Source organism: Bombus terrestris, chromosome 10 (genome assembly GCF_910591885.1).
Source record: "Bombus terrestris chromosome 10, iyBomTerr1.2, whole genome shotgun sequence".
Lineage (NCBI taxonomy): Eukaryota > Metazoa > Arthropoda > Insecta > Hymenoptera > Apidae > Bombus > Bombus terrestris.
The window spans coordinates 5,369,280-5,393,643 of NC_063278.1; the positions used below are offsets into that span (position 1 = coordinate 5,369,280).

The window sequence follows — 24,364 nt, forward strand, 5'->3', positions numbered from 1 at the left end:
TATATATCAATACTGTATCATTTTCTTTACATTTTTTATAGAAAATAATTTATATCAATAGAAGGAATAAAATTTGTTTAAAATGATTGAACTGTCAAATTTTGTAATGTTACAATCATATGATTATAAATATCATAAATGTTGTGTTTCTAAATTTGGAAAATGAGAAAAATTGTCTTAGAGTTTGTAAAAACAACGATAATAATTACAAAATATGGAACTTATGATGCGATAATCCCGTCTAGAAAGTGAATAGTCTGTGGAAACAGACAACCTCACGGAGGTTGGCTGAATTTTCGCAAAGTGAATTTCACTTGAATATTAGGTATTATTTTCTTCGTCTTAGCTTTGGGTGATGAAAGATTCGCATTATAGTTGAATCGTATATTCTAAAGTGAATTCGTTTCGGGTGCATTATTTGGTGTTATTTGCTATTCTTTAGAAAAATATACAGCGCTTCATAAAAATAAGATATCATGGCGGTACCTACTACCGGTGTAGGTAAGTATTTTATGTCTGTTTTACGGACCAAAGATGGGAACAACAAGTAGGTCTCGTACTTTTACAAATTTCAAGAGTTAAGGTTAATAAATGATATAAATAAAATATCGTTATGAAAATTACATCTACGAAATTTCGGTAAAATACAAGAGCAGACGTGTAATGTTATAATAAGTTATCACGCACAGTAAACGTGTATAAAACTAATCAATGATTCGTCAACGTTTCAAAAATATCAGTATTATTTTGTTTTTTTCATATATATAAAATTATATATATTGGCGAGGAGATTATGAAAATATGAACAAGAGGCAAGTTACACTATGTCTAAAATCACAGAGTCATAACCTGTATTTGTTTCACTGGTTTTAATTACTAACATTTCACTCATAGTTCCGTGGAAGATAACTTTAGTTTTATGTTTTTAGTTGTGCCTCGAAACTTTCGTTTATTAGAAGAATTAGAACAAGGTCAAAAAGGTGTAGGTGATGGTACAATCAGTTGGGGCTTGGAAAACGATGATGACATGACTCTTACGCATTGGACTGGAATGATAATTGGACCACCTAGAGTAATTTTTTCTAAGTTTTTAATCCTACTTCGATAAATTAATTTCAGTTATATTATTTTAATTATCTATGGAATATCTTTTTTGTTATTCTAAAATCTTTTCATGAATTTGTATTGTATAAATATAAATCAGAGAATTAACTGTGTTGAAAGTAAAATAAAATTAATAAAGCTGATAACTGTTATTATTAATAACAGGAAAATATTTTAATATCACTAACCAAATATGTTACTTATATAGTATATGACATTTTTTAGACACCATATGAAAATAGGATGTATAGTTTGAAAATTGATTGTGGTCAGAGATATCCAGATGATGCTCCCAATGTAAGATTTTTAAGCAGGATCAATATGAATTGTATCAACAGCACTACTGGTGCAGTAAGTATCATTTTTTCTCAGTTTCAATGAAATAAGAATATGTATTTGATTTTAAATTTTATAGGTTGATAACCGCAGTGTACCAGTACTTGCAAAATGGCAACGAGAATATACAATTAAGACAGTTCTTCAAGAACTTCGCCGTTTAATGACTTTGAAAGAAAATATGAAATTATCTCAGCCTCCAGAAGGTAGCACTTTTTAGCCTAACCACATGTAAACACAACACCTCTTCCTTTCTGCGGTAGCATGGGGCGAGATACAATAAAGGTACCAAATAATATTGAATGGGTGCCGAATAAAGACATATACTAAGAAGTGACATCTGTATAAAAAAAAGCAAGGGGGATGATAACTATAAAAGTTGATTCAGTGTTTTCAATTTAGTAAAACATTTACTTACAAAATTCATAAATCATTTACTACTTATTATTTCTTAAATATGAAGCATATTTCATATATATATATATAACATAACATATATATACTTGTATGATATATATATATGTTTATATGTGTAAAATTATTATTTTCATTTTAATATTTTAAAACCATGCACACATATTTAATTTAAGGAAATGCTGTTTCAGCTTTTTAAGTTAATACGATCTAAAACAAAAGTCATATTTTGATTCTTAAAACTGGAAACACAGACTGTGTAATAAAAGTAATAATCACTAAGAATAACTTATGCCTTCAAAGTTTTTTAAATGAAACAAAATTGCCTGAATGACATTTCAGTTTGTGCATAAGTGCCATTTCATGATTTGTGGAGGTGTCTCAGTAATTACTATTGTAGACAATTCTAAATTTTAATAATTTATATTTCTGTGTGCTCATTTTTATCAAGCCTTACTTCATTTCTTCTCTGTTAGTTGTTATTAAGATTTTAGCAAATAGCAGGTTGTTGAGATCAATATTTAATGTAATAATGTGCCTTTTTGTGCAAGTAGCATAAAAGTGAGCATATATTGAGCGTATTTGGTTGAGACATCATCCAAGAACGGCCTCTTATTCTATAAAAAAAAGTATTTCTTAACTGATAAACAAATTATGTTACAATTGAAAATATAAAGTAATAACTTGATTTGTAATAACATGTGGTTAATGGTATAGTGTTTTGCATCATTGTATACATCAATTTATGAAGCATTAGATTAAAAATGCTTAACTTTCCATATATTCCACTATTTATATATTAGAAATATATTTTCAGTTTCTTCTTATCATTATAGTGCAGATATAGTGCAAACATGTATTATTTACTCTTTGATCAAAGCTTCATAATTGATGTATTAATAAAATCATACTTAACTTTTAATAAATATCCAAAGTACCATAAGTAGTTTTTCAATGATTAGGGAACCAGGTCTGAATGCTAGTGTAATTCTATCATGAATTGCCATGAACTATACCGTTCCCATAAAGTTGTATACAGAGGGGAAGAAAAGTTTTCCATAATTATGTTACATTTTAGAAAAAAAGAGAGAGAAATATAATCATAAATTATTTCAAACATAATATAATTTTTTGAAATTTTATTGTCCAAATTGTAGAGATGTTGATCCTTACTTTTAAAGTAAATCCAAACCAAAGTATGAGATTTTTAACACAAGTCCACATTTATCTTGTAATATTATTAAATTCTCAACTACCTGAAACATTATACATACCTCTTCATTAGCTTTGCATTTCAGTATTACACTATAAGTAATGTAATAGTGTAATCCAATTCATACTAATACAAATATTAAATAATTATTACTCCATGTCGATGAAGTCAAGCTTAAAAAAAAAATAAACAAATTTCTTTAGAAATTATCTTTAAATCATTTTTTCATTCCTTCTAATATTTATATTTAGGAAATTTTTTTGTTTAGGCAATGAATATATAATTAAATAAGTTTAACAATTTATTTCAATCTGACGATGACATTGATTGTAGTTATATGTACAAGGCAATTGACGTATTAAATAAACGTTTACAGTTCCGTGCAATTATGTTTCTGCAACGTTCAAACAAGGTATAAAACTACATTCCAATATTGGAACCTAACATCGTCGGATCATTTTCGTCGAGCTAATATAGCTTTATAAGTGCAAGGTATTACTGTCGTTTATATCTCGGGGTGAAAAGTATTTTAGTATTTTTCAGAGTTGCCCATTTTAGTCTCTTCCAATATATGACTAGTGGTAATGCTATTGCACTTAAACCAAGAACCTGCAAACGAGTAATAATTATGTAATTTTTAGATTAATAATAATTGGATATATTTCAACAAATATATATTAATATAAATTATTACCTTGATAGTCATTTTCTTTCTTTCATCATATTCAAAATTTGATGTCCACATAAGAAATTCAACAACATCTTTTGCTACTTGAGAAGCAGATGCAGGAGTGCCATCTGTATATTCTAACACTTCATCATAGATAATCTAAAATATTATACAATTAATTTAGGAATCAATTTTATGTAAGTATCTTAATTACACTGACTTACTTGTGGCATACCAACAGCTCCATTAACGAAGTAAGGATTAAAATATTGACCCTCTCTTATAGTAATGCCAGCTGGTGCATCACAGTACCCAGTTAACAATGAAAATATATAATTCTAGAATGTAAAGTATGATTCATGTTTAAAAATACTCTACTTCTAGAATATTAATAATTTGTTTCAAATAAAATTGATAAAACGTATATAACATTCAATTTAGAAATTATGTAAGAAAATTTAATTTAATCAATTTACCTCTCCATTATGTGATGCATTAACAATGTATGTTAGGTCTGGTGGATAGGCACCATTATTTGCTGCTCTAGCAGCTTCTTCATTTGGATATGGAGATGGTATAGTATCAGATAATTTACCAGGACGCATGAAATAAGCTCCTGTATCATCAGGACCATCTTGAACCTATATTAGCAAATATATTCCTCAACGTATATTTTATTAATATTGTGCAATTAGCTTATTAATTTTTATTCCATGTTATTTATATCTTTATACGTTTAACACTACTTTAACTGCCTAAAAGTATTTACCTGATATTCTTCTGCAATAGCTTTTACTTCTTCCTCTGTATGTGTAACACCCACAAGATGGCGAAAAGCCATAAATTGTAGACTATGACAGGCTGAACATACATTTTTATATACTTCCCAACCTCGTCGGAGACTAAATAACAAAAAATATATATATTTAAAACTTACTGGTTACCTTTTATAATATTTTTAAATACCTTTTATGATCTAGTGAAGAAAACATTCCATAGAAACCCCATTTGTATGTTGGTGCATGTGCCACCTGATCAAAAGCTTTTACAGATTGATCCAAAGCATAAATTAATGCACTAATACCTCCAGCTGTTACTCCTAAACATGCTAATAGCTGTAATTATTTTAATTATATAAGTATTTTAAAATGTATCTTTATATTTCATATATGTATATATATATGTGAGATATATATTATGATATTTGAATTATCTAAAACTTACTACAAAAATGTATATATATATATATATACATATATATGTATATGTACTCATATATTTAGTCAATTTATACTTTATTGGTTGTACATTAGGAATAAGGATAGGGATGCATCTTCAATTGATTAGACAAATACACATACCACTTTTCTACCTTTAGACCACTGGTTTGCAGTAGAGAAATTATGCACCTGCTAAATTAAAATTTAAATATCAAATAGAGTTTTCAACCTGCAATACAATATTTTTTATTTTAAACTTAATCAAATTTATAACATATTTTGAAGTAGTAGATATTGACAACTATTTTATACTAATTTTGCTATTATCTGTTTTAATTTGTTATGAAAAATATATAGTTATTTAAATAATGTAATATTTCAAGTACTTTAAGTTATAAATTTGATTTTCTGAAGCTACCCACATAATTTTGAGATATGTTTGGTCACAGCAACATCACAATTTTCTATGCTGATAACTATTACATAACATCGAATAAAATGTCTTCAAAATCTTGTTGAATTTATTATCCTGTTATAAAACATGCTTAATTAGAATTGTAAAGGTAACAGACGATACAAAATTAAAGTATTTTCTAAGAAAAATGTCATAGCAGCCGACAAGCTGTATAGTTCGTCAAGAGATCCGTATTAGTTTCAATACATCAATATTATAAGAATGATAGGCAAATAAAGAATCATATTTTTCGAATAGACATATTAATATATCTAAAAACAGTTGACACTTTTAAATTACATACCTGGTTAAATAATGTTCCATAATTCGATTTCAAAAGACCGAATTTACAAACCCGACCCAATGAAGCCGCCATGTTGGCCAGAGGTACAATGTGCAAGATTCTTAGTCAATTAAATATCTGTACAATAAATAGATTATATGCTAGTGGAACAATAACTGCTCATATCGATTAAATTTTCTTATTGTCACACATAATTCTTGCATGCATTCACAAACTTTGTTCAGAAAGGAAAGGCATACATTCAAAAGCCGTAGGGTACTTACACAACTTTTAATATCTAAGGCGACTTTAATCAAGGATACCAATATAGTAAGATCAACTTTTAAACGGTTCCATCAGATATCTTTTTCTTTCATGTACAATGTTTTTTTTCTACAAACATAATAAGCATAAACAATGCGTTTTCTTAGGTTTCGAAGATAACAATGTTTAATTTATAGCCACGAGTTATTTAAAACTCGTTTCAAATCGTTTATGGGTACATAATATATCGTACGCATAAAATATTTATTTACTTTTTTCGGTAATATCTTGTTGCTTTCTATTTTTAATATTTTATTTATTTTTCAACTTGATTACATTTGAAATTTGTAAACTATTTGTAAATATATAGGGGGTGTGGCGCATGCGCAATTTCTGTTGGTAGACTTGGCAGTTCGCTGTCGACCATTGGTGTCAGCTGGTGGTTTCGTCAGATGGTATCGTGAATCCTGTAATATCACATCGATCACCGTGCAGAGGAAGGAGATTCAAGATGAGCGGAGGAATGCCAGAATTGGGCTCAAAGATTAGTTTAATATCGAAAGCAGATATTCGTTATGAGGGGCGACTTTTTACTGTTGATCCTCAAGAATGTACGATTGCTCTAGCTAATGGTGAGTCTGAAATCAAGATGGATACCGAAATCAGTTTTGCCGCTGTTTCATTTCCCGGCTATCTTGTTGTAATAAGCGTCATCCTTCATATTCGACTATCTTTTCGTTTTACCTCCCTGTGTCCCGTTTACGTATCTTCTACAAAGATTTCATGATTCTTGTGTATTTGTTGTATTTGAAAACATTTGTGGAACAGTCGGTATTTGATTCATCCGGTAAAACTTTGATGCAAAACAACCGGGGTCACCCGTCACTTATAACGGGTGTTTTGTACTGAATTTGAATGTATACTTCGAAATTTACTCAATTATTTGACATACTTTTACTTCTAATAAATATATCAAACGTTCGCACAGCACTTTTAAATTTGTAACAAATTATACTTAGATACAAAAAAGTAGAAACAAATCTGTGTCAGATAATATTATTCAAATGAGTAGTTGTACATTTTATTTTGTATTTCAGAGCAATAATTAAAATTTTAGGAGATCTTACATAATAAGCACATATTTAATTTTGTAATATTTCTTTATTTAATGTTACTATGTTGAACTTTCTTCCTATAGCTTTAAATTGAAATGGAAGAAACAAATAGAATTTAAATCATAGAATATCTATTTGATTCAATATTTAGGATTCAATATTTTCAATGATAATATAACTGCTATTATGTTTACGTGGAGTTTGAAAGCCGTTACTTATAATCTACCATTGTATGGGATGTTTGTGTTCTATACTTGCCCTGTTTATGTCTTATGTCCTTCCTTTTTTCTGTCATATTACAGAGCTGTTCTAATAAATCGTTAAAATTTAAATTGTATGATATGGGTTTCAATTTATTCATATTATTGAATTTTAATTTTCATTTATATTATTATATTAGATAGTGCATATCTTCATTTTATATTTAATTTTATAATTATGTAATTATGACAATTACTTTTGAAATTAATTAATATTAAAAATGTAATAAATGAATATCTTATTTCATTTATTTCATTCTTTAAAATATGTAATATTTTATTTTTTTCACAATATAGTACGTTCTTTTGGCACTGAAGATAGAGAAACTCAACTTCCAGTGGCTCCACAAAATCAAGTATATGAATATATTCTATTCCGTGGTTCAGATATTAAAGATATTAGAGTTGTCAACAACGTCAGTTCTATTCCAAATGATCCAGCCATTGTGCAGGTAATTATAACTTATGTATTTTTCTCTTTTAATATTTTCCAAATGAAATTTTAATAGGCAATACTAAACTTAAATAATAAAGGGTAGGTCAGTATTATCTATAATGCTGATTGCTAAATAATTTTGGTTATTTATAGATGACGGTACAACCGTCTATGAGCCAGCAATCATACCAGCCACAACCTAGTTATGCTCATCCAATGATGGGTCCAATGGGTGGACAATATGGAACACCCTATGGCATGACAATGGGCACCATGGGACCTGTAATGGGAATGCCAACTTCTGCTAGAGATCCTCGTGGACCAATAAATAAACAGCCAAGTGAGTTGAGCTTGGGCTCTGCTGAACCCAAGGCCATCTCTATCCCAAACTCACTACCGACGGACAATGACAACCCATTACCAAAAGACCAATCTCTGGAAGATGGTAAACTGTTTTTGCTATGAACTATCCCTTGCCAATGGCATGCTTGCTGCTTCTCTGGTAATGCTTGCTAACTTCACTTGTAATATTATTGTCTTTTCTTCTTTGTTTTATTGTGTTTCTTCTTTTAATTGCTTATCAATCATTGCTTATGCTGTGTGACATACATTTTTATTATGACTTGATTTGCATTTGAATTTTATATTGTCAATCTTTTTGAGTGATTTTGATTGAATGCTTTGAGTGCATTTGATTTCTTATCTATTAATATTTTTATACATACATAAGAATATATGTATAGTTATTTATTACAAATTTTTAATATTATTTTGATATAATGTTTTGTTTAATATTATCTGTTATAATAATTATGCTTTTATATTAATGTTTGCTTTCTTATGTTAGTAGTTAATTCATACTGTTAATTTTTAAAAATATTTAAGCAATAACAAACAATTTAACGTTATTTACATTATTACTTAATGTGTATAATTTTTTAAGTTAAGACAAATATTTCATATTATATTGGCAATAAATATTTAAGATAATAAAATAATAGTATTCCAGTTTCAATATTTGAATTGATTTGTTGATATATTTGTGACTTATAAGATATATTTATATGCACATGAGTTTTGATAGCTTTTTATATTTTGACAATGCATGACAATTTCTTTATTGCATTTATAATTTATAATTTTACCTTAAGAATATGCATTTGATTTTCATTTAAATAGCGTTAGAAGCATTATGCACTAGCAAGTAACATGATAGCAAGAACAGTTGAAATTTCAGGTAGAAATCGTTTTATAAGATTAGTTTTTACGCAATGTATGTTTAATGTAGTACTTTGCAATCATACTTCAATTAGAGCTAGAATTGGAAATTTAATACATATTTTAAATATTCCATATATTATATCATGTTTAAATAAATATTTGACCTTGAAATTCTTATTCGTGGTATTGCTCACATGGTATAGGATATAACATGCATGTTTATCCACCTTACTTTCACAGGTGTATTAGATCTGATTAGTGGAGGTTCACGATCAACAACTCCAACTTCTTCTTTATTGACACGAAAAAGTCCAACTATGGATCAGGGTATCCAGGTGGGCCATCAACAACAACAGCAGCAGCAACAACAGCAGAGTGGAAATGTTGGCAAGCTTGGTGAAAAAACAAATATGCGAAGTATTCAATCTGCTCGGCGCGATCACGATAGGTAATAAATATTACAATATATCTATATTTGAACGTTAAAGAACTAAACTTTAATTAAATCAATTTAAATTAACTGTTATTAGTATTCCTAGATACATTTATATATTCTTATCTTCAGCCATAGCGGCAATAAAACGGGAGGCACTGTATCGCAATATAACGAAGGAAAGCGCGATACAATGAAACAAGATGGTCAACTGCAAGGACAAGGTAGTCATAATCAAGGTGGTCGAGGAAATCGTGGTGGATGGATGAATCGTGGAAATATGCGCGGAAGAGGAAGAGGTCGCGGTGGTTTTAGAAATCAGCCTGGTAATGCTGGTGCCAAACCCAAGAATACACTGAAATTCGATAATGATTATGACTTCGAACAAGCCAATACTGAGTTTGAGGAATTGAGGTATGTATTCTAGATAAACACATACATATATATGTAGTATATAGCATGGTACTGCCGGGTTCCTTTCAAGTATGTTTGAAACGACGTATGTGGATACCATGCAAGATCAACGATATGCGTCTTTAAAACAATATATTTTTATTATAATATCCTTTGCTTACGCAACGCATCAACATATCCATTATCTGTAGACTATAGATAGATATAAACTTGTCTACTTAAAAGATAATTGAAAATGAATTAAGATTTACTTCTTGTATGATGCATTTTAGATCTCAGTTAGCAAAAACGAAAATTGATGCTGGTGCTGATAACGAAAAGAAGGATGATAGTGGTAACGAAACAGGAGCCGGTGAAGGAGAACCCGAGGAAGAACCTGAGATAGTTCATTATGACAAGTCAAAATCTTTCTTCGATAATATCAGTTGTGAAGCTGTTGAGAGGAGTAAAGGGTAAGTTGACGAATTTTCAATTTAATAATATATAGTTTAAAGTTTTATGATTACGATTTATATAAAATAATAATTTTTTGTTATTTCAGACGATTCCAACGCACGGACTGGAGGACAGAGCGTAAATTGAACTCTGAAACATTTGGTGTAGCGTCAACGAGACGTGGTGGTTTTCGTGGACGCGGTTACTATAATCGTGGAATGGGAGGCATGTATCGAGGTGGTGGTGGTGCAGGTGGTTCTGGCTTCCGAGGTGGTTATAGAGGTTCCAGAGGTGGGAATCGTAAACCCGCTAATCAACAGCAACAGAATAATCCTGGCAGTCAAAATCGTACGACCAACGAACAATCTACTACTCAGTCGCAGCAGAATAGTCGCGTTGTATCTTTTTGAATGAACAATGCACTATTATATGTATAAGTATTCACTCTAGATTAAGATTTTTACGATACATGCTCTGCCCTTATGGACTGATTTGAATCGAGTCTAAAATGGATTCAATGACTCAAAAGAACAAAAGAAAAAAGGAAAGAAGTTATTTAAGAGAACTTTACCGTGAATTTTTTGAATTGTCATGCAGGAACGTAGGAAACTAATCAATGCTTTGCAGATCCTGCGTTTAGAGTTTCTGGACAAATAATCTTGTTGTTACAAGTAGTTAATTTTCGAAAACTCGATATTCAAAGCCATTATGTCCTACGAATTAAGGAATCGTCGAATGCTTCTGAATGTAATTAAGTACAATACACGCCAGACGGTAGAATATTTGCAAAGGAATGTATACAAAGCAACAAGTTTTAAATTTTCTGTTAATCTTTTTTTTTGAACATTATTAATTTATTCGACAAGCATGCAACTACGATTAAGTGAACAATAAGAATGTAATGGAAACTTTTGTAATACAACGTAAAAGAGTAGCACGAAACGATTTCAAGAAAGATGGCGAAGACGAAGAAGAAGATGACTAATTAATTTTTCGCGTTGCATGTGTTGCGATGTTTTTGAAACGAAACACATAAAAAACTAACTGTTCTTTACAAATTTTTTGTGAGTAAAAAAATGAAACAAAGGAAGATTAGAAAAGGAAGAAATGGAGGAATATGCATAAAATTGCAGAGTAGAGTAGGACAACATATTATGGTTATTTGGAACAGTCAAAACTTTATTTATTTATAATGACCGTGTATGCGAATTAAGCTGGAATAATTATTTTACTCACATATTTACGAGGGGGTTTTGATTTTCGAACAGGAACGTTGAATTGTTCCTTATATAAAGAAAAAAAAGAAAAAAAAAGATTGATTTTGTATGATTCATAGAGATACGCGTGCGCATGCGAAGCCGAATCGTACATCGATTGTATTGACTATTAGTTTTTGAAATATTGAACGTAGTATGCTAGTGAAAGAGAAAATGTGAGTGCGAATGCCTTCTTGTAATTCGACTGCGTTTAATAGCTCCGAATTTCGAAGAAATCGTTTGATGTACGAGAACGTTCTCGCGCTGATCGCGGATAACATTGCGAGAGTAAGACTCTAAAAACATGATAATGTCCTTAACGATATAAGACGCAAACAAAAAACAAAGGCAGAATAGGTATATTATTTGCGACTGTTATTTTCTTATGGCTCATATGGAGTCCCAGGCGTATACAAATATATACATACATAACATGAGATTTAGTTACATATAAATCGAAAATCTCCATAAGCTACCAGTAAAGTTGCAAAGTAAAGTAAAACTACAAAAAAATTATAAAGCATATATGAATAAAGATAAGTAAAATAAGAAGGAATATGGGGAAAGAAAAAATATAACTTTTAAGTTTTATGCATTGCGTGTGTGAAGAAATGCACAGTACATGCGGTTTTCCGATGAAGAATTTTTGTTTTGTACAGCGGATATTGCGATTCCCAATGCTGAATAATACTGAAGTAATAAAATAATGTTTGTTGTACTCTTTAAGCCCACTAATTATTTCGAGAGATTTGTTCGTAAAATACTTGTCAATTATCATTGCGTTTTTCGTACTGAATAAACAAATTGCTTGTCAAAAAAAAGAGAAATGATAACATGAAAAAGCACTTGTAAATTGACATTATTGAACAAAGGTTGAAGAAATAAAAAAAGACTTGATCATATTACAAAACAAATATCATTATTGTCAACAATTGTAATTATTTAAAAAACCTCTTAAATATGGTCACGTTGATTTTATGTACAAAACATTGACTATATATGTATGACTATCTGTATAAATACTTAATATTGTATTAATGACTAACAAATACCAAGCAGTCTGCAGCTCGAACCTCTTTTTCTCAACAATTTTTCAAGTGATCGAAAAAGATACAATTTGATATTTTCCGTCGACCATCGACAAATTTTCCATTCGAAATTCTCCACGTATGTTACTACGAGAGACTTTTTCAGGCAAGACGACAACACATCGTAGTAGTCCCAGTCTGAATATCTTCTTGAATATCGCGGAAGATCATCATGATCAAAGATGTTTCGCCATCATGCCGTCAAGCGCAGGTCATCAGTCCTGTTCGTGTATTGTCACAGACTTCTCTAATTGGCCGACCTTTTGTAATTACCTTGGTCTCAGCCAGCGTGAAATTGTTTTTGTAAGTACGTCGCAAACTACGTGGATTTGGAACATAGACCTCATATGGAGACCGACCATTTTCAATCACCCATATGGTACCGGATTCTGCGATTCTCAATATTGACATTAGACCCTGAGCTACCACATACGGGCTAATTGTAAGAAAAAAAACGACAGATTTAGCAATGAAAATTAGTTCTGTTAATTTTCAAAGTAAAATTTTTATGGAAAAGGACTCACGTTTGTATCGACAGCTGTTCGAGATTTTTTACGAAGTCCGCCTTCATAACACGAGAAAGTAATCTGTTTGGACTGTTCACTGTGAGGGCAGTTTCTGTCAGACCAGGACACAGAGTTATCACACGAACACCAGTCTTTTCGTACTGGTAAGAATCCTAAAGTAGATTTACATTAGTTTTTTTATTTAATCAAATTTGCAGTTTGTGATGTAGCGTGTTTTGTAGACTGATTATAATTTCTGAAGGAAAGCAAACGATATACGAAATAAAAAACAAATTAAGGTATTGAGAATGAATGATATTTAATGATAAATCAATTTTTTATACGTATTCAAGAATTATTGAGATAGAAGTTTGTTCTTTTTTCTTTTCCTTTTCTTTTATCATTTTTCTTTTTCTTTTTTTTTATAATAACAACTAATAATAACAAATATTTTAACGATAGTACTTTTAAAACTACGAATTGTATATCATTCGATTAGTTGAGTCAAATAAATATCTTACCGCTAAAGATTGTGAAAGACCAATGATAGCATGTTTGGTGGCTGTGTAAATCGGAAGTTGAGCAGTGCTTTTAATATCTATATGTTGACTAATATTTACTAAAGTTCCTCCGTGTCCAAGTTGATCTCTGCTCAAATATTTGGCAGCCAGTAATGCGGTGCAAACCATTCCTCCCTGACACGATCGAGAAACAATAGAATACTTTTTGATTAAAACAAACGCAAATAAAAAATTAGAGTCCCTCATTACTTACAATATTAACCGCTATTTCTTTTTCCCATCGTCGTTCGTCCAAGATACCGGCATTATTTACAACAATATCGATATCGTTCATAAAATTCAAAGCTTCCTCAAAAGCGGCTGTAATTGAAAAACGAATAAAAATTAATATATAATGAAAAGGAAAAAAACACATGCAGGTAAGTCATAACATATATCATAATCAGTTGGTTTCTAAAATCAAAATATTTATGTTCTTTTTAGATCAAGGTCCAGTCAATCAGTCCGCATCTATCGTATATATTTTATCAGGTATATTTTAGAAACTCGTAAAAGCTTACTAACGTGTTATCTAATCAGTTATTGCTCTGTATGATACTGTATTTGATGCTCACCAGCCATAAGTTCGTAATTGGAGACATCGACGTGGATAAAGTGCACCTTTTTCTCCCCATAGGACTTTTCTACGCTCGATTCTATTCGCTTTCCGGTTTCAGCATCAATATCTAATATAGTTATTTTCTAAAAACCGATTTAATTTAAATGATAGAATACTTTTAACATTTGGTGTTATTTCTGGAATCGATTTACGAACACACTTACATTTGTACCGTGTTTTAAAAAATGATTCATAAACGCATTCCCTAAACCTGCAGCGCCGCCGGTGATGAGCACATTTTTTCCAGAAACCAGCCCATTTATCGCCTTCTCAGACGAGGAAGATCGTCTGCTTCTAGTGTCTTCATTCTCTGTAAAATTTACGCGTCATTAAAAATATCATTTTACGTTTACGTAACAACTAAACTTTCATAAATAAGAGTTTTAATATTAGAATGTTCAAATGAAATATTTTAAAAGTATTGAAATATTCGAAGATGAAATTGCCACTTTAATAATGACACTTTATTGCGTGACAACTCGTTTCTTCTTTCATTTAATAATAGCTTTTTTCGTATAAACAGAAAATATTCACCATATACTGAAAAATCAATTCAAGAATCCTTCGATTTAATTCAACTCAATTATTCAAAATTATTTAATTAACTAATTATCAAGAAAAATCAATTTGAAATTTATTAAGGCGAGAAATTTTAAGCAAAATAATAGCATCTTTTATTCATTTTTCAAACTGAAATCATTCGAGTAAATGGTACTCTTCTTTATCTATTTTATTTATTCACTTTAAAAGTACGCTTTAAAACGTACCCATTTTTGTCTAAAGGAAATCGCAAGAGAATCGGACGCACGAGATAACGTTTACAAAGAATTAGAGGCCACAAGACGAGGTCAACGTGTCTCAGTATACTAAAGTTCGATCGGTCTTTGCCGATGGTATTTATAAGCCAAGTCTTGGATTTTTATCGTGGAGGATGCCCCGTGGTTAGATGGATAACAGGGGCCGACTGTTTCTCTCCTCTCGCCGCTTCTATCCACGATGGATGACGACGAATCGCGAACAGTCGATAGCTTTTCTAATTAACCCTTCCCATCGAAAGTAATTAATTCAGCCGGGATCTCTTATCGTGCATTTACTGATCATTCGGAAAGGAATTTCAACGCAGTGGCGGCGTCTGCTCTCGCGATAAACCCAATTAAACTATGCTTCGATGACTGTAGCCTATCGATAAACAGGATTTCTTCTGTGTTGTATACCCAGTTTTAATCGTATGCGTCAGGTAAAAGATATGGCAGTGGACGATGTGCTAATAAGAATTTTAGTTAATTACAATAGAAGGTAAAATTTTAGTTGAATTCGTTGTATCTTATTATTAATTTGGTAGTTATATTTCTGTATTACGGGTATAAATGTTTTTTAATGATATTTTGGATATCTTTCAAATTATTAATTTTGTTCTTTGATGCTTTTTAGGTTATGATGTAAACGTAAATTGATATTGTAATATAAAATTAGTATAATATTATTGTAGTAGTAGTAGATTTTTTTATTTATTAGGATTAGTAAAATTCAATATCTATACAGAAGTCTACATGTTAAATCGTGGATTCTATTGAAAATATATAAATTATCATAAATCCTTTTCAATTATCAAATTTTGTAGAAAGGTCTTGGAAAATTTAAAGTCACTAGAGGACTTGCAAAAGTGAAATTTATACATATACTTGGTATTATAAAATTTACATTTATATCCGTATTTAAATTACAATTATACGATACGAGCACACTATCTTCTCAAAGGCATTATAATTAAATTATAATAGTATATATACATATATATATATATAAACAAGAGAGTATTTATGTTGCGATAATATTAATCATAATATTAATTATGATTAATTGATATTATGATTAATAATATTAATAATAATAATCATAACAGTTTTAGAGATTAAATAAAATACGTTGCACATTTCTCACTAGATTCTTTATCGTACAGTTACATCATTCTTTCACAGGAATTTTGCGAGAATAGAAAAATTACGAAATAAACTGTTAAATGTAGGAATGTCGTGTGATATCGATGTTAGATTACTTCATACGCGTTGTCGATTCTATAAATGCAATTATGGTGCAGTGATCTCGTGATATAAATTCTATGACCTATCCATCTCTCTTATACTATTGGTAATTCCCACAGATCACGGCGCCTATCCACTTTCCTCGATTCATCGTTGAACTTTGATGGACTGCGAAGGAAGGGCGATTAGGGGAAATCTCTTGTAAGTGCGTCATGTGATATTTTTTGATGTACTAAACTTGATTTATCGATGATTTTTTTCAATCTCTGACTTTACATTTGTTTGTTATACGAGAAGAAAAAGAAGCGAAAGGGAAAATCTGTAATACTGTCGGATCTTGATGACTCGAATCTCAAGGGGAGTGCGAAATCTTTCAGTCACCGAGATTTTGTTTTATCGAGTTTTTCAAGTAAGGTTTTCAAGAGGTTTAGGAAGAAAAATATGATAGTTTGTTACCGTTTGTACGTTGCAAGTACGTCTTTGATTATTAGTTTGCCTTAGGATTACTTTCCAATCTGATGAATTAAATTTGAGAATATTTTATATATCTCAATACAATATAAATATAACAGTTTTCTAAGGAAAGCGTTCAAATTAATTTTGCGACGAGTCAGTGTATTCTGACTTGTGGAGGTTTTTACAGCAGAACGGAAGTTCCTAAAGTTAGTCCTATAGAGTATAGAGGATCGAGTCATCAAGGTTCGACTGTATAATTCTTATTAAAATAAGCACAGAGGATAAAGTGACTTTTGAGAAGAATTACATTATTCTAAATTTCACTTTTCGCGATTATCTTCCTTTTTTATTCTTAGTTCGGTTTTTCTTCTCGTCGCAAAAGGCTGAAACTACCGTTTCGCCGGATATGGTTGGGTCTACAGCCTTGGAAAATATAGTTGCGCGGTGTCGTGTGGCGCGCAGCTGCGATAAAGTGTCGACGTACGCGCAGCTCGTGCTTCGAGGTCTGTTATCGCGAAAAAAGTGCATTTAATGTGTTCGTCTCGGCGAAGTTGTGATAAATCGCGGCGAAACCACGCGTTTTAAAGGCGCATCGCGAATCCGGTATGATTCGGTTCGCGGTGAACTTTACTCCGAGTAACAGGCTAGAAACAACGCATTCTCTTTTTCTTCTTTTTCCTTTTTCTCTTTCTTTCCTTGTTCTTTTCTGTTTCATCTCTTTTATTATAGTTCACTTTTCAACCATTCCTTTTCTGTTTTTCACTCCATTAAATTAAATTATTTTTCAAATGAAATAATTAATTTAAATTAAACTTCCAATTCTCTCCATTATACTTTGTCTTTTATCTTAATATTTAATTTCTCTTAGTTTCCTTATTTTTGTTTGATTTAACTTTCCTTGTATTTTCTTTATCTTCCTCTTTTCTTCTTTAATTTTCACATATTTCATTTCTTCCACCAAAATTTTTTATGAAAAAGCAATGATTTTGACTGACGAATTTCATCGCATTGTTACGATATTATTGCATAATCGATTGAAAGTATTAGACAAACGAAGGTTCTACTTTTGAGTGAAGATTTAGGGTCTGCAGATTTAAAAACGAATTTTTAAAAATATGAATAATTATAAATTTTACAATGCTCCATTTACAATAATAATAACAACAATCGTTTACTAACATTCAATAAAGATCCTTATATCGATTGAAAATACTTTGAAAACTGCAGAAATAGATAAATATAAATCATTCGTCTCAAGAATACAAATAAGAACAATTCAGTTCTTTATGAGTATTTTTCGAGCTTATCATTTTAGAATAATGACGAACGACGTACTGTACTTTACGTTTCTTCGATTTTACCGTCGATATTACTTTTAGAAATGATGTTCGTAAATAAATCATTAGCATTTTTATCGTTTGGCATTCAACTAATCAGACAAGTGTTCGAATTCTACACTAAACGATGTAACATTTTCTTAACATTCTCAAGAAAATTTCACGTGCAATTGGGAAAATACCTCGATCTTGGAAGGATTGGAATTATAAAATGACAATTTAGTAATATCCTTTAATTGAAATGTTCATTGTCCATGATACAATTAATCGAAAAAGAATTCGATTCTAAAAGGGACAAGTTCGAAAATGGCAGGAATATTTTAATAAAATTGCTATTATTCATAATATACACAGTAAAATGTCAGATGCAATTGATTCTGAATCTGCACAGATTCTTTTCTGTATCATACATGTATGTAGATATCTCTATGCCATTCAAAGAATATTATTCGAAACCACCTTCTACGGCTGACGAAGCAATCTGCAACTATAGACATAGACATTATATTAAGCGGAATATTATCAGGTTATCGTTCACTCGACCTGGTTATAACGTTTTGTACACGTACTCTAACATTTCGCAAACGAATTATGTGCTACTTAAGAATCGCCTGCGTGTAACCACGTGAACGCAAATAGTCGTCACCTTTATACAACGAGACGTATTATCTCAAGTATATATTTGCATGGTTGGTACGCGAGAAAACGTAGGAAGGAACGGGGCCAAGCAGCAATCTCTCAGAGTTGTTGGTCTTTTTTTTTCTCTCTATACGATAAAAGATTCGAATCAAAGTTCAAGAGATCCATGGTCTCTCGATCAATCGAGTTTCCAGTGGTCCTTGATAAGAAGATACCGTAACCGCTAGTGTCCAAAAACATATTTTTACTCCCGCGAAGCGTAAATTTTTGAGGGTTCTCATGCCGAATAAATCGTAATTTTGTGAGAGATTTGACGCATTTAAAAATGAAATTTTTTATTGATGTGAATCGTTATTTTTTCTTGAAACACTTGGAGAATTATCTAGTTAGTTATTTTTCATTTTATAAATGAAGATCGGTCGGAAGAAATATATCACAGCGTAGCCTCGTTGATCTTTCGATTTTTAATTGTTCAATTTTTCAATTCCAACAGAAGGGAATTAAAACTGTTAGTGATACGAGAAACCATTATAATTTTAATGAATAGTATGAACGTACCGTACAATAGTTTAAGATAGACGACTGTTACGGACATAATAAGAAATATTTAGTACAATTTAGTACAGAAGTTAGTAATAATACTCATAAAACGAAGAGAAGATGTATTGATCAATTCCGCACATTAACGAGTAAAGAGTAAAGGTATCGATAATGTTGCAAGCACTACTGTTTTAAATTTATTTTGCAATTTACGACTGCCCGTGTCATCTTCCCGTGATAAATAAGCTTATGGAAGCATATTGCGCGTTTTTAGAAAAATTAAATACTAATCGCGTAAACAAGAACGATAGACTTCTTGAATATTAATTTACCCATTAACGATATCAATAAATAAGTTACGAGTTGTAGGTGTAGACTATAGGCTTCTCTTTTATACAGGTAACGATCGACTAACACGTAAAAACGAGCACAACGTGATTCCTTGTAAACAAATAAGAAAAGGATATCAAATAAAATTGTTTTATCGTCTACAGTAGAGTCTACAGTAACGTGGTTAATTCCTGTCTATGTAAAATTAAATAATCCGATAGCAGTTTGTTGTACGCGCGAAGATAAGCTGAAAACGTAAAATACAATGTTTTCACAAGACGCTTTTTCTCCGAGAAAAATAAATTTGAAAAGTCGTCATACTCGCGTATTAGGTCAATTCTTAACTGAATACGTTCAAACTCTATTTCCTTGAAAATGTAACCATTTGATTCTAAAACATTTTATTCTATTGTATCTATTATTTTATATTCCTTTTTCACGAGGAATCGGGTCGTGCCCAGTTCTATAGTATAACTCTACGATTTTTGCGTATTTTTCTCAATTCTACGTATCTAAAACTAAATTAACTTGAATATTTGAGATACACGTTGTTTGTTACATTGCCACGCGATGATAGCGCACATCAACTGGCATGAATTTTTTCGGCCGTAGAAAGTTGATTTATCTATAGCGTAACTGACATGCGAAGAAGTCGATAGTCATATCCGATATAATTACTTCCTTTTCTGTCTTTGTTTGATGTGTGCTTTCTTAACCTGTTAAACACGAGGATTTCATAAATCAAGCAAGTTGTGAGAAAATTCGTAGTTATTGGAACGAGATACAAGTATGTTAAATTAAATCTGTTCTTGTTTAAATAAACAGATAACTGTGTATATGTATTTGTTAGATGCGTAAATCTAGACCAAATTAAAATTTTATACCACTGGTGTTGTTTTCGAACGATGCCAATCTTTAAACGCAACCCGCTTTGGGTTTGCGATAATATAAATAAAATAATGAAAGAAAAAGATGACCTATTAAATATGTAAATAATAGGAAAACCTACGAAAACTTTCAATATCGTTTCTTTCTTTCTTCGTGTAGTTTGATTTGTCAAGTCGATTACGAACGCGTATTCTGCTTATCGCCATTTATTTATTACATTCAGGCACTTTTATCGTGAATTATGCAAACATAAAAAACATCATGAGTAAGAGTAATACATACAAAATAATATATACATCAAGCACATAACATAGTAATAATGTCTATTTACAGAATTCAGTGATTTAATCTATTTGCATTTTACGCTCGTTTTCTTCCAATATAGACTCGTTATGCTTTTGCGGTAGGCTGTCGAACAATTGTATCTCGTAGACTGGTTTTCCATCCTCGCTGATCCATATACTTCCGTTCTGAGCGCATCTCACCACGTAAACCAGTCCGTGCGCCACGCTGTCCACTCTGATACAATAAAGCGGCTTGATAATAGTAAGAAGGGCATAGAAATAACGAGAATAATAAAAAAGGTATTAGATAGAGTTGGAGAGTTGGCGTCAATTTTTAGGCGAACTTTGCTAAAGTGTGTAATTAATGCTGGAATTTTAGCTTCAAAGAGTCTTCCAACGCATTCTTCATGCAATCAATCAATGCACCAATCAATGCAAAAATGCATTCTGTTCTTCTTCATCTTTGAGATGCTATAATTCCCCCCCAAAAAACCCAACAAGCTTATTCCCCAAAGACACGCGAAAAGATACAAGATTCTCATTTCAATATAATCCGAATATTTTCTTAATTATTCGAAGAACGCTCTCTGTCAAAATTCTTCCAAACTTTGGGCCTAGTTCCAAAACCAAATAATTGTTACTTCGTTGAAAGTACCTTCGGAAATATTTCTGTATCAGTTGATCTTGCGACGGATTTGCTTCTGAATTTTTTACATTGGACATTTGAGAAAGCTCGGGACACAGGACTATTATCCTTACGCCAGTCCTTTCGTAATGATAAGGTTGCTGTAATATTACCATCGAAATTAGGGATCGAAGTGTCGAGAGGCATGAAGTTGAGAATAACTGTGTACGACGTTTCTCGATGAACCATAACGTACCGCGAACGAACGGCTGAAGCTAACCACTGCATGTTTCGTTGCGGAATATACTGGAAGCTGAGATAAGGAATACAGACCAGCCACAGACGATATATTGACGATAACACCGCCTTTGCCACCGGAGTCCTTTTGCATTTGTTGGATTCCTAGAAGCGTCGCTCGTATCACCGCTGTCTACACAAATCGATCTCAATTAACGAATTGCAACAGCAAATCGTAAGACGTTCGATATCATCGATATTACGCTGTTTCTGATCGGATTTTCCTGAATGAAACACTAGATATTTTTCTTTTAGTCGCAAGATTTTATATATGTACAGTAAATAATTACTCGTCGTTGAAATTATTTGCTGGCAATGCAATAGAAATTTATATAATTATTCAAGCTATTTTACCTCGTTCATTTAATTTCTTTTAATTTACTTTTATTTCGCTGAAACTCCTAAGTTTTAACTTTTACATTTGTGCGTTATCGTTCTTTCTATTTTGTTTGTTAATTTATTAGTTAAATAATCGAGAATCCGAGATAACAGAAGTGTGAAAGAAGCTTGAAAGGTTTCAGCCATCGCCTAGATCTCTGACCCTAAGCTCTCTATTCTGTTGCAAGAATATTACATTCGGACAAACGTCGTTGTTCTTGCTGTTGCTTACCACGTTTACGTCGATGGTTTTATTGAAGTCGCTCTCGTTAATGACACCAGCATTGTTCACTAGAATCTCCAGACCGCCGAGTGTCTTCACAGCTCTCTTGAAAGTATCTGTTACTCAAATCAAGCATAATTTAACGGTATTGTTTTTCGTAGATCTGAAGGAACAGGTATTTAGATAGTTGATTAAAACGTAGTACGAGTATTTTAATAAATATGCTAATAATCCAAATAATCTGTAATGATTTATACCGTACCTGGCAATAACTTTGCCTGCTAAAACATATCCATATTAATTAACATAATATATCGAATTAAGCAGGATAACTATCGATATCCGAAGAAAACCAAAATAAAAACCAAAGAATCTTCCAAAGTATTTAGAGAGTGCCCTTTCTTAGGAGTCGAATTATCTCTCACGAATTTCTTAAAAAGTCACTTCATCGGTTTCTTCGACAACGTTGAACAATCTCAGACAAAATCAAACTCATTGTCGTCAGTCACAACGTCGCATATGAGAACTTGTATTCAATAACTATAAGATTATGCTGTATAAAAATATAATTACCATCGAATTCGGAATTGTTGGCGACATCGCACTGGAAGAATATAGCACGATTGCGGCCGAATTCTGCGTTCAGCACGTTCATCGCTTCCTTGCCAGCTACCTCCTCGATATCTATCATCGCTATTACCTGTAATTATTTTCCATTACGAGTACACGCATCCACGTTTCGTCTAAATCTTTTATATCTTTTCTAATCTCTGTACCGGACACTCTCCGTTAAAATATTAAACTTTGTTTTATTTTCTTTCTGTAGCCATGGTTATCATTGAAGAGTTTTTGAGAAAAAAGAAAGTCCGCAGGACAAAATAGTGAATCGAGTAAACTGTACTGCAAGTGTTTTAGTTTTAGTCTTTTTTCTTTTCTTTTCATATCGGCTACTTTTGAATCGATTATTATAGAGAATTGTCAAAGAACTTGGTTCTCTTCGTACTTGTGAAAATCGAACGAACATGTCACTCTCTGAGAAGGTTTCTCGATGATTATCGAGATGACAAGTACTTACGGATGCACCATTTCGCAGCAGTTCTCTGCTAATAGTCATACCCAAGCCACCTGCAGCTCCCGTTACAATGACTCTTTTATCCTTGATCTGCATATTTTACTATATTATGCCTTTGTTGCGAAGAAAAATATGAAATAAATAGCCGACACTTTCTTTTCGTCCAAAATAATATAAATACGAAAGGAATCGTGTACTCGGAGTACTGTAAATTGTTTTCACCATATAGTTTCCTTTTAAAAGAGTCAAACTTGTCGATCAAATACGCGATATGGTAAACTTAAAACGTTTGTGAAACAGCCTCGCGCGATTTTCACTACAAAATGATTGCTGTTTTAATTGTCTCATTTACGTAGATAGGGAAACGAGAGATGAAAGAATTTAAAGAGAAGTGCGAGAGAGAGAGAGAGAGAGAGAGAGAGGAGACGAAGAAATTTAAAGGTGAATTATTGAAATTGAAAATCGAAACAGACAGTGTCTTAGTAGCTACTGGATGTGTTTCTGTACTGGAAGTATTTCGTATCGAGCTGATACGAAAGAAGTTGTTTTCGTGTCGCGATCTTCGACCTCTTGCGCGCCATGATGTTCAACGAGGGCACGAATCTTTCGCTATCTGCATCGATGATCCATTGCAACACGTGTCGTCCCTTGATCTTTATTGCTTACGAGACGTGTTACGCTTGACGTGTAGTTTAGCACTTTTGGTCGATCTTTGAAATAGTTCTACTTAGTGGTAAGTTTAATTTTCATTTTACTTAGGAAAAAGTGAATATTTTTGTGATTTACAGTGGTGTATAAAAGTTTCTGGCCAGATAGATTTTTCACTTTATACTCTAAAGGCGATCTTCTATCAAATAATTTCGATTAATAAAGTAATTATATAGCAGCGTTTATTTCCTGCAATATTCTTATACTTAATTCTAGTTACAATTCTTAAAGATATCGCTTTTCG

The 24,364-nt window shown here is 31.6% G+C and overlaps 5 protein-coding genes across 7 annotated transcripts; 2 read left to right on the top strand and 3 right to left on the bottom strand.

Moving 5' to 3' along the window:
* Positions 1–241: 241 nt before the first annotated feature.
* On the top strand, positions 242–2,976 carry LOC100644026 (ubiquitin-conjugating enzyme E2 variant 2). Its single transcript, XM_003398288.3, has 4 exons — positions 242–501; positions 930–1,072; positions 1,330–1,455; positions 1,520–2,976. Exons 1-4 carry the CDS (start codon positions 477–479, stop codon positions 1,658–1,660), a joined length of 435 nt encoding a protein of 144 aa, XP_003398336.1. The 5' UTR covers positions 242–476; the 3' UTR covers positions 1,661–2,976.
* Positions 2,977–3,355: 379 nt separating this feature from the next.
* On the bottom strand, positions 3,356–6,081 carry LOC100643538 (cytochrome c1, heme protein, mitochondrial). Its single transcript, XM_012312664.3, has 9 exons — positions 5,979–6,081; positions 5,716–5,832; positions 5,099–5,149; positions 4,704–4,852; positions 4,507–4,639; positions 4,214–4,378; positions 3,962–4,075; positions 3,762–3,896; positions 3,356–3,676 (listed from the first exon to the last, which is right to left on the bottom strand). Exons 2-9 carry the CDS (start codon positions 5,785–5,787, stop codon positions 3,563–3,565), a joined length of 933 nt encoding a protein of 310 aa, XP_012168054.1. The 5' UTR covers positions 5,788–5,832; positions 5,979–6,081; the 3' UTR covers positions 3,356–3,562.
* A 285-nt stretch (positions 6,082–6,366) lies between these two features.
* Positions 6,367–12,246, top strand: LOC100643415 (protein LSM14 homolog A). Of its 2 annotated transcripts, none has more exons than XM_003398283.4 (7): positions 6,367–6,590; positions 7,631–7,785; positions 7,923–8,214; positions 9,231–9,438; positions 9,556–9,837; positions 10,110–10,289; positions 10,379–12,246. In XM_003398283.4, exons 1-7 carry the CDS (start codon positions 6,470–6,472, stop codon positions 10,680–10,682), a joined length of 1,542 nt encoding a protein of 513 aa, XP_003398331.1. In that variant the 5' UTR covers positions 6,367–6,469; the 3' UTR covers positions 10,683–12,246. The 2 variants fall into 2 exon arrangements, with proteins under 2 accessions (XP_003398331.1, XP_012168040.1); XM_012312650.3 differs by having other exon boundaries at positions 6,368–6,590; positions 7,923–8,109.
* A 179-nt stretch (positions 12,247–12,425) lies between these two features.
* LOC105666138 (15-hydroxyprostaglandin dehydrogenase [NAD(+)]-like) lies at positions 12,426–15,209 on the bottom strand. The gene is made up of 7 exons (XM_012312651.3): positions 15,069–15,209; positions 14,466–14,611; positions 14,258–14,384; positions 13,897–14,003; positions 13,644–13,817; positions 13,141–13,295; positions 12,426–13,052 (listed from the first exon to the last, which is right to left on the bottom strand). The coding sequence occupies exons 1-7, from the start codon at positions 15,070–15,072 to the stop codon at positions 12,818–12,820; spliced, it is 948 nt and encodes a 315-aa protein (XP_012168041.1). The 5' UTR covers positions 15,073–15,209; the 3' UTR covers positions 12,426–12,817.
* A 5,514-nt stretch (positions 15,210–20,723) lies between these two features.
* Positions 20,724–24,105, bottom strand: LOC105666139 (15-hydroxyprostaglandin dehydrogenase [NAD(+)]). 2 transcript variants are annotated; one of them, XM_048409279.1, is made up of 7 exons: positions 23,635–24,105; positions 23,416–23,502; positions 22,914–23,040; positions 22,350–22,456; positions 21,699–21,872; positions 21,473–21,603; positions 20,724–21,052 (listed from the first exon to the last, which is right to left on the bottom strand). In XM_048409279.1, the coding sequence occupies exons 1-7, from the start codon at positions 23,635–23,637 to the stop codon at positions 20,878–20,880; spliced, it is 804 nt and encodes a 267-aa protein (XP_048265236.1). In that variant the 5' UTR covers positions 23,638–24,105; the 3' UTR covers positions 20,724–20,877. The 2 variants fall into 2 exon arrangements, with proteins under 2 accessions (XP_048265236.1, XP_012168042.1); XM_012312652.3 differs by having other exon boundaries at positions 23,416–24,103.
* Positions 24,106–24,364: the final 259 nt, after the last annotated feature.

What these genes read in the sequence shown, in the direction of transcription:
- LOC100643538 (XM_012312664.3), bottom strand. Translation starts at nt 5,787, where the DNA reads ATGGCGGCTTCATTGGGTCGGGTTTGTAAATTCGGTCTTTTGAAATCG. An exon ending in GGTCTAAAGGTAGAAAAGTG is followed by an intron (nt 4,853 to 5,098) that starts GTATGTGTATTT and finishes AAATAATTACAG; the next exon opens with CTATTAGCATGTTTAGGAGT. An exon ending in ATGCATCACATAATGGAGAG is followed by an intron (nt 4,076 to 4,213) that starts GTAAATTGATTA and finishes TTTACATTCTAG; the next exon opens with AATTATATATTTTCATTGTT.
- LOC100643415 (XM_003398283.4), top strand. Translation starts at nt 6,470, where the DNA reads ATGAGCGGAGGAATGCCAGAATTGGGCTCAAAGATTAGTTTAATATCG. An exon ending in TACGATTGCTCTAGCTAATG is followed by an intron (nt 6,591 to 7,630) that starts GTGAGTCTGAAA and finishes TTCACAATATAG; the next exon opens with TACGTTCTTTTGGCACTGAA. An exon ending in AGACCAATCTCTGGAAGATG is followed by an intron (nt 8,215 to 9,230) that starts GTAAACTGTTTT and finishes TTACTTTCACAG; the next exon opens with GTGTATTAGATCTGATTAGT.
- LOC105666139 (XM_012312652.3), bottom strand. Translation starts at nt 23,508, where the DNA reads ATGCAGATCAAGGATAAAAGAGTCATTGTAACGGGAGCTGCAGGTGGC. An exon ending in TGCTGCGAAATGGTGCATCC is followed by an intron (nt 23,041 to 23,415) that starts GTAAGTACTTGT and finishes AAATAATTACAG; the next exon opens with GTAATAGCGATGATAGATAT. An exon ending in AAACCATCGACGTAAACGTG is followed by an intron (nt 21,873 to 22,349) that starts GTAAGCAACAGC and finishes CGATTTGTGTAG; the next exon opens with ACAGCGGTGATACGAGCGAC.
- LOC105666138 (XM_012312651.3), bottom strand. An exon ending in TTTTAAAACACGGTACAAAT is followed by an intron (nt 14,385 to 14,465) that starts GTAAGTGTGTTC and finishes ATCGGTTTTTAG; the next exon opens with AAAATAACTATATTAGATAT. An exon ending in GAACAGCTGTCGATACAAAC is followed by an intron (nt 13,053 to 13,140) that starts GTGAGTCCTTTT and finishes TCTTACAATTAG; the next exon opens with CCCGTATGTGGTAGCTCAGG.
- LOC100644026 (XM_003398288.3), top strand. Translation starts at nt 477, where the DNA reads ATGGCGGTACCTACTACCGGTGTAG. An exon ending in TGATAATTGGACCACCTAGA is followed by an intron (nt 1,073 to 1,329) that starts GTAATTTTTTCT and finishes GACATTTTTTAG; the next exon opens with ACACCATATGAAAATAGGAT. An exon ending in TCAACAGCACTACTGGTGCA is followed by an intron (nt 1,456 to 1,519) that starts GTAAGTATCATT and finishes TAAATTTTATAG; the next exon opens with GTTGATAACCGCAGTGTACC.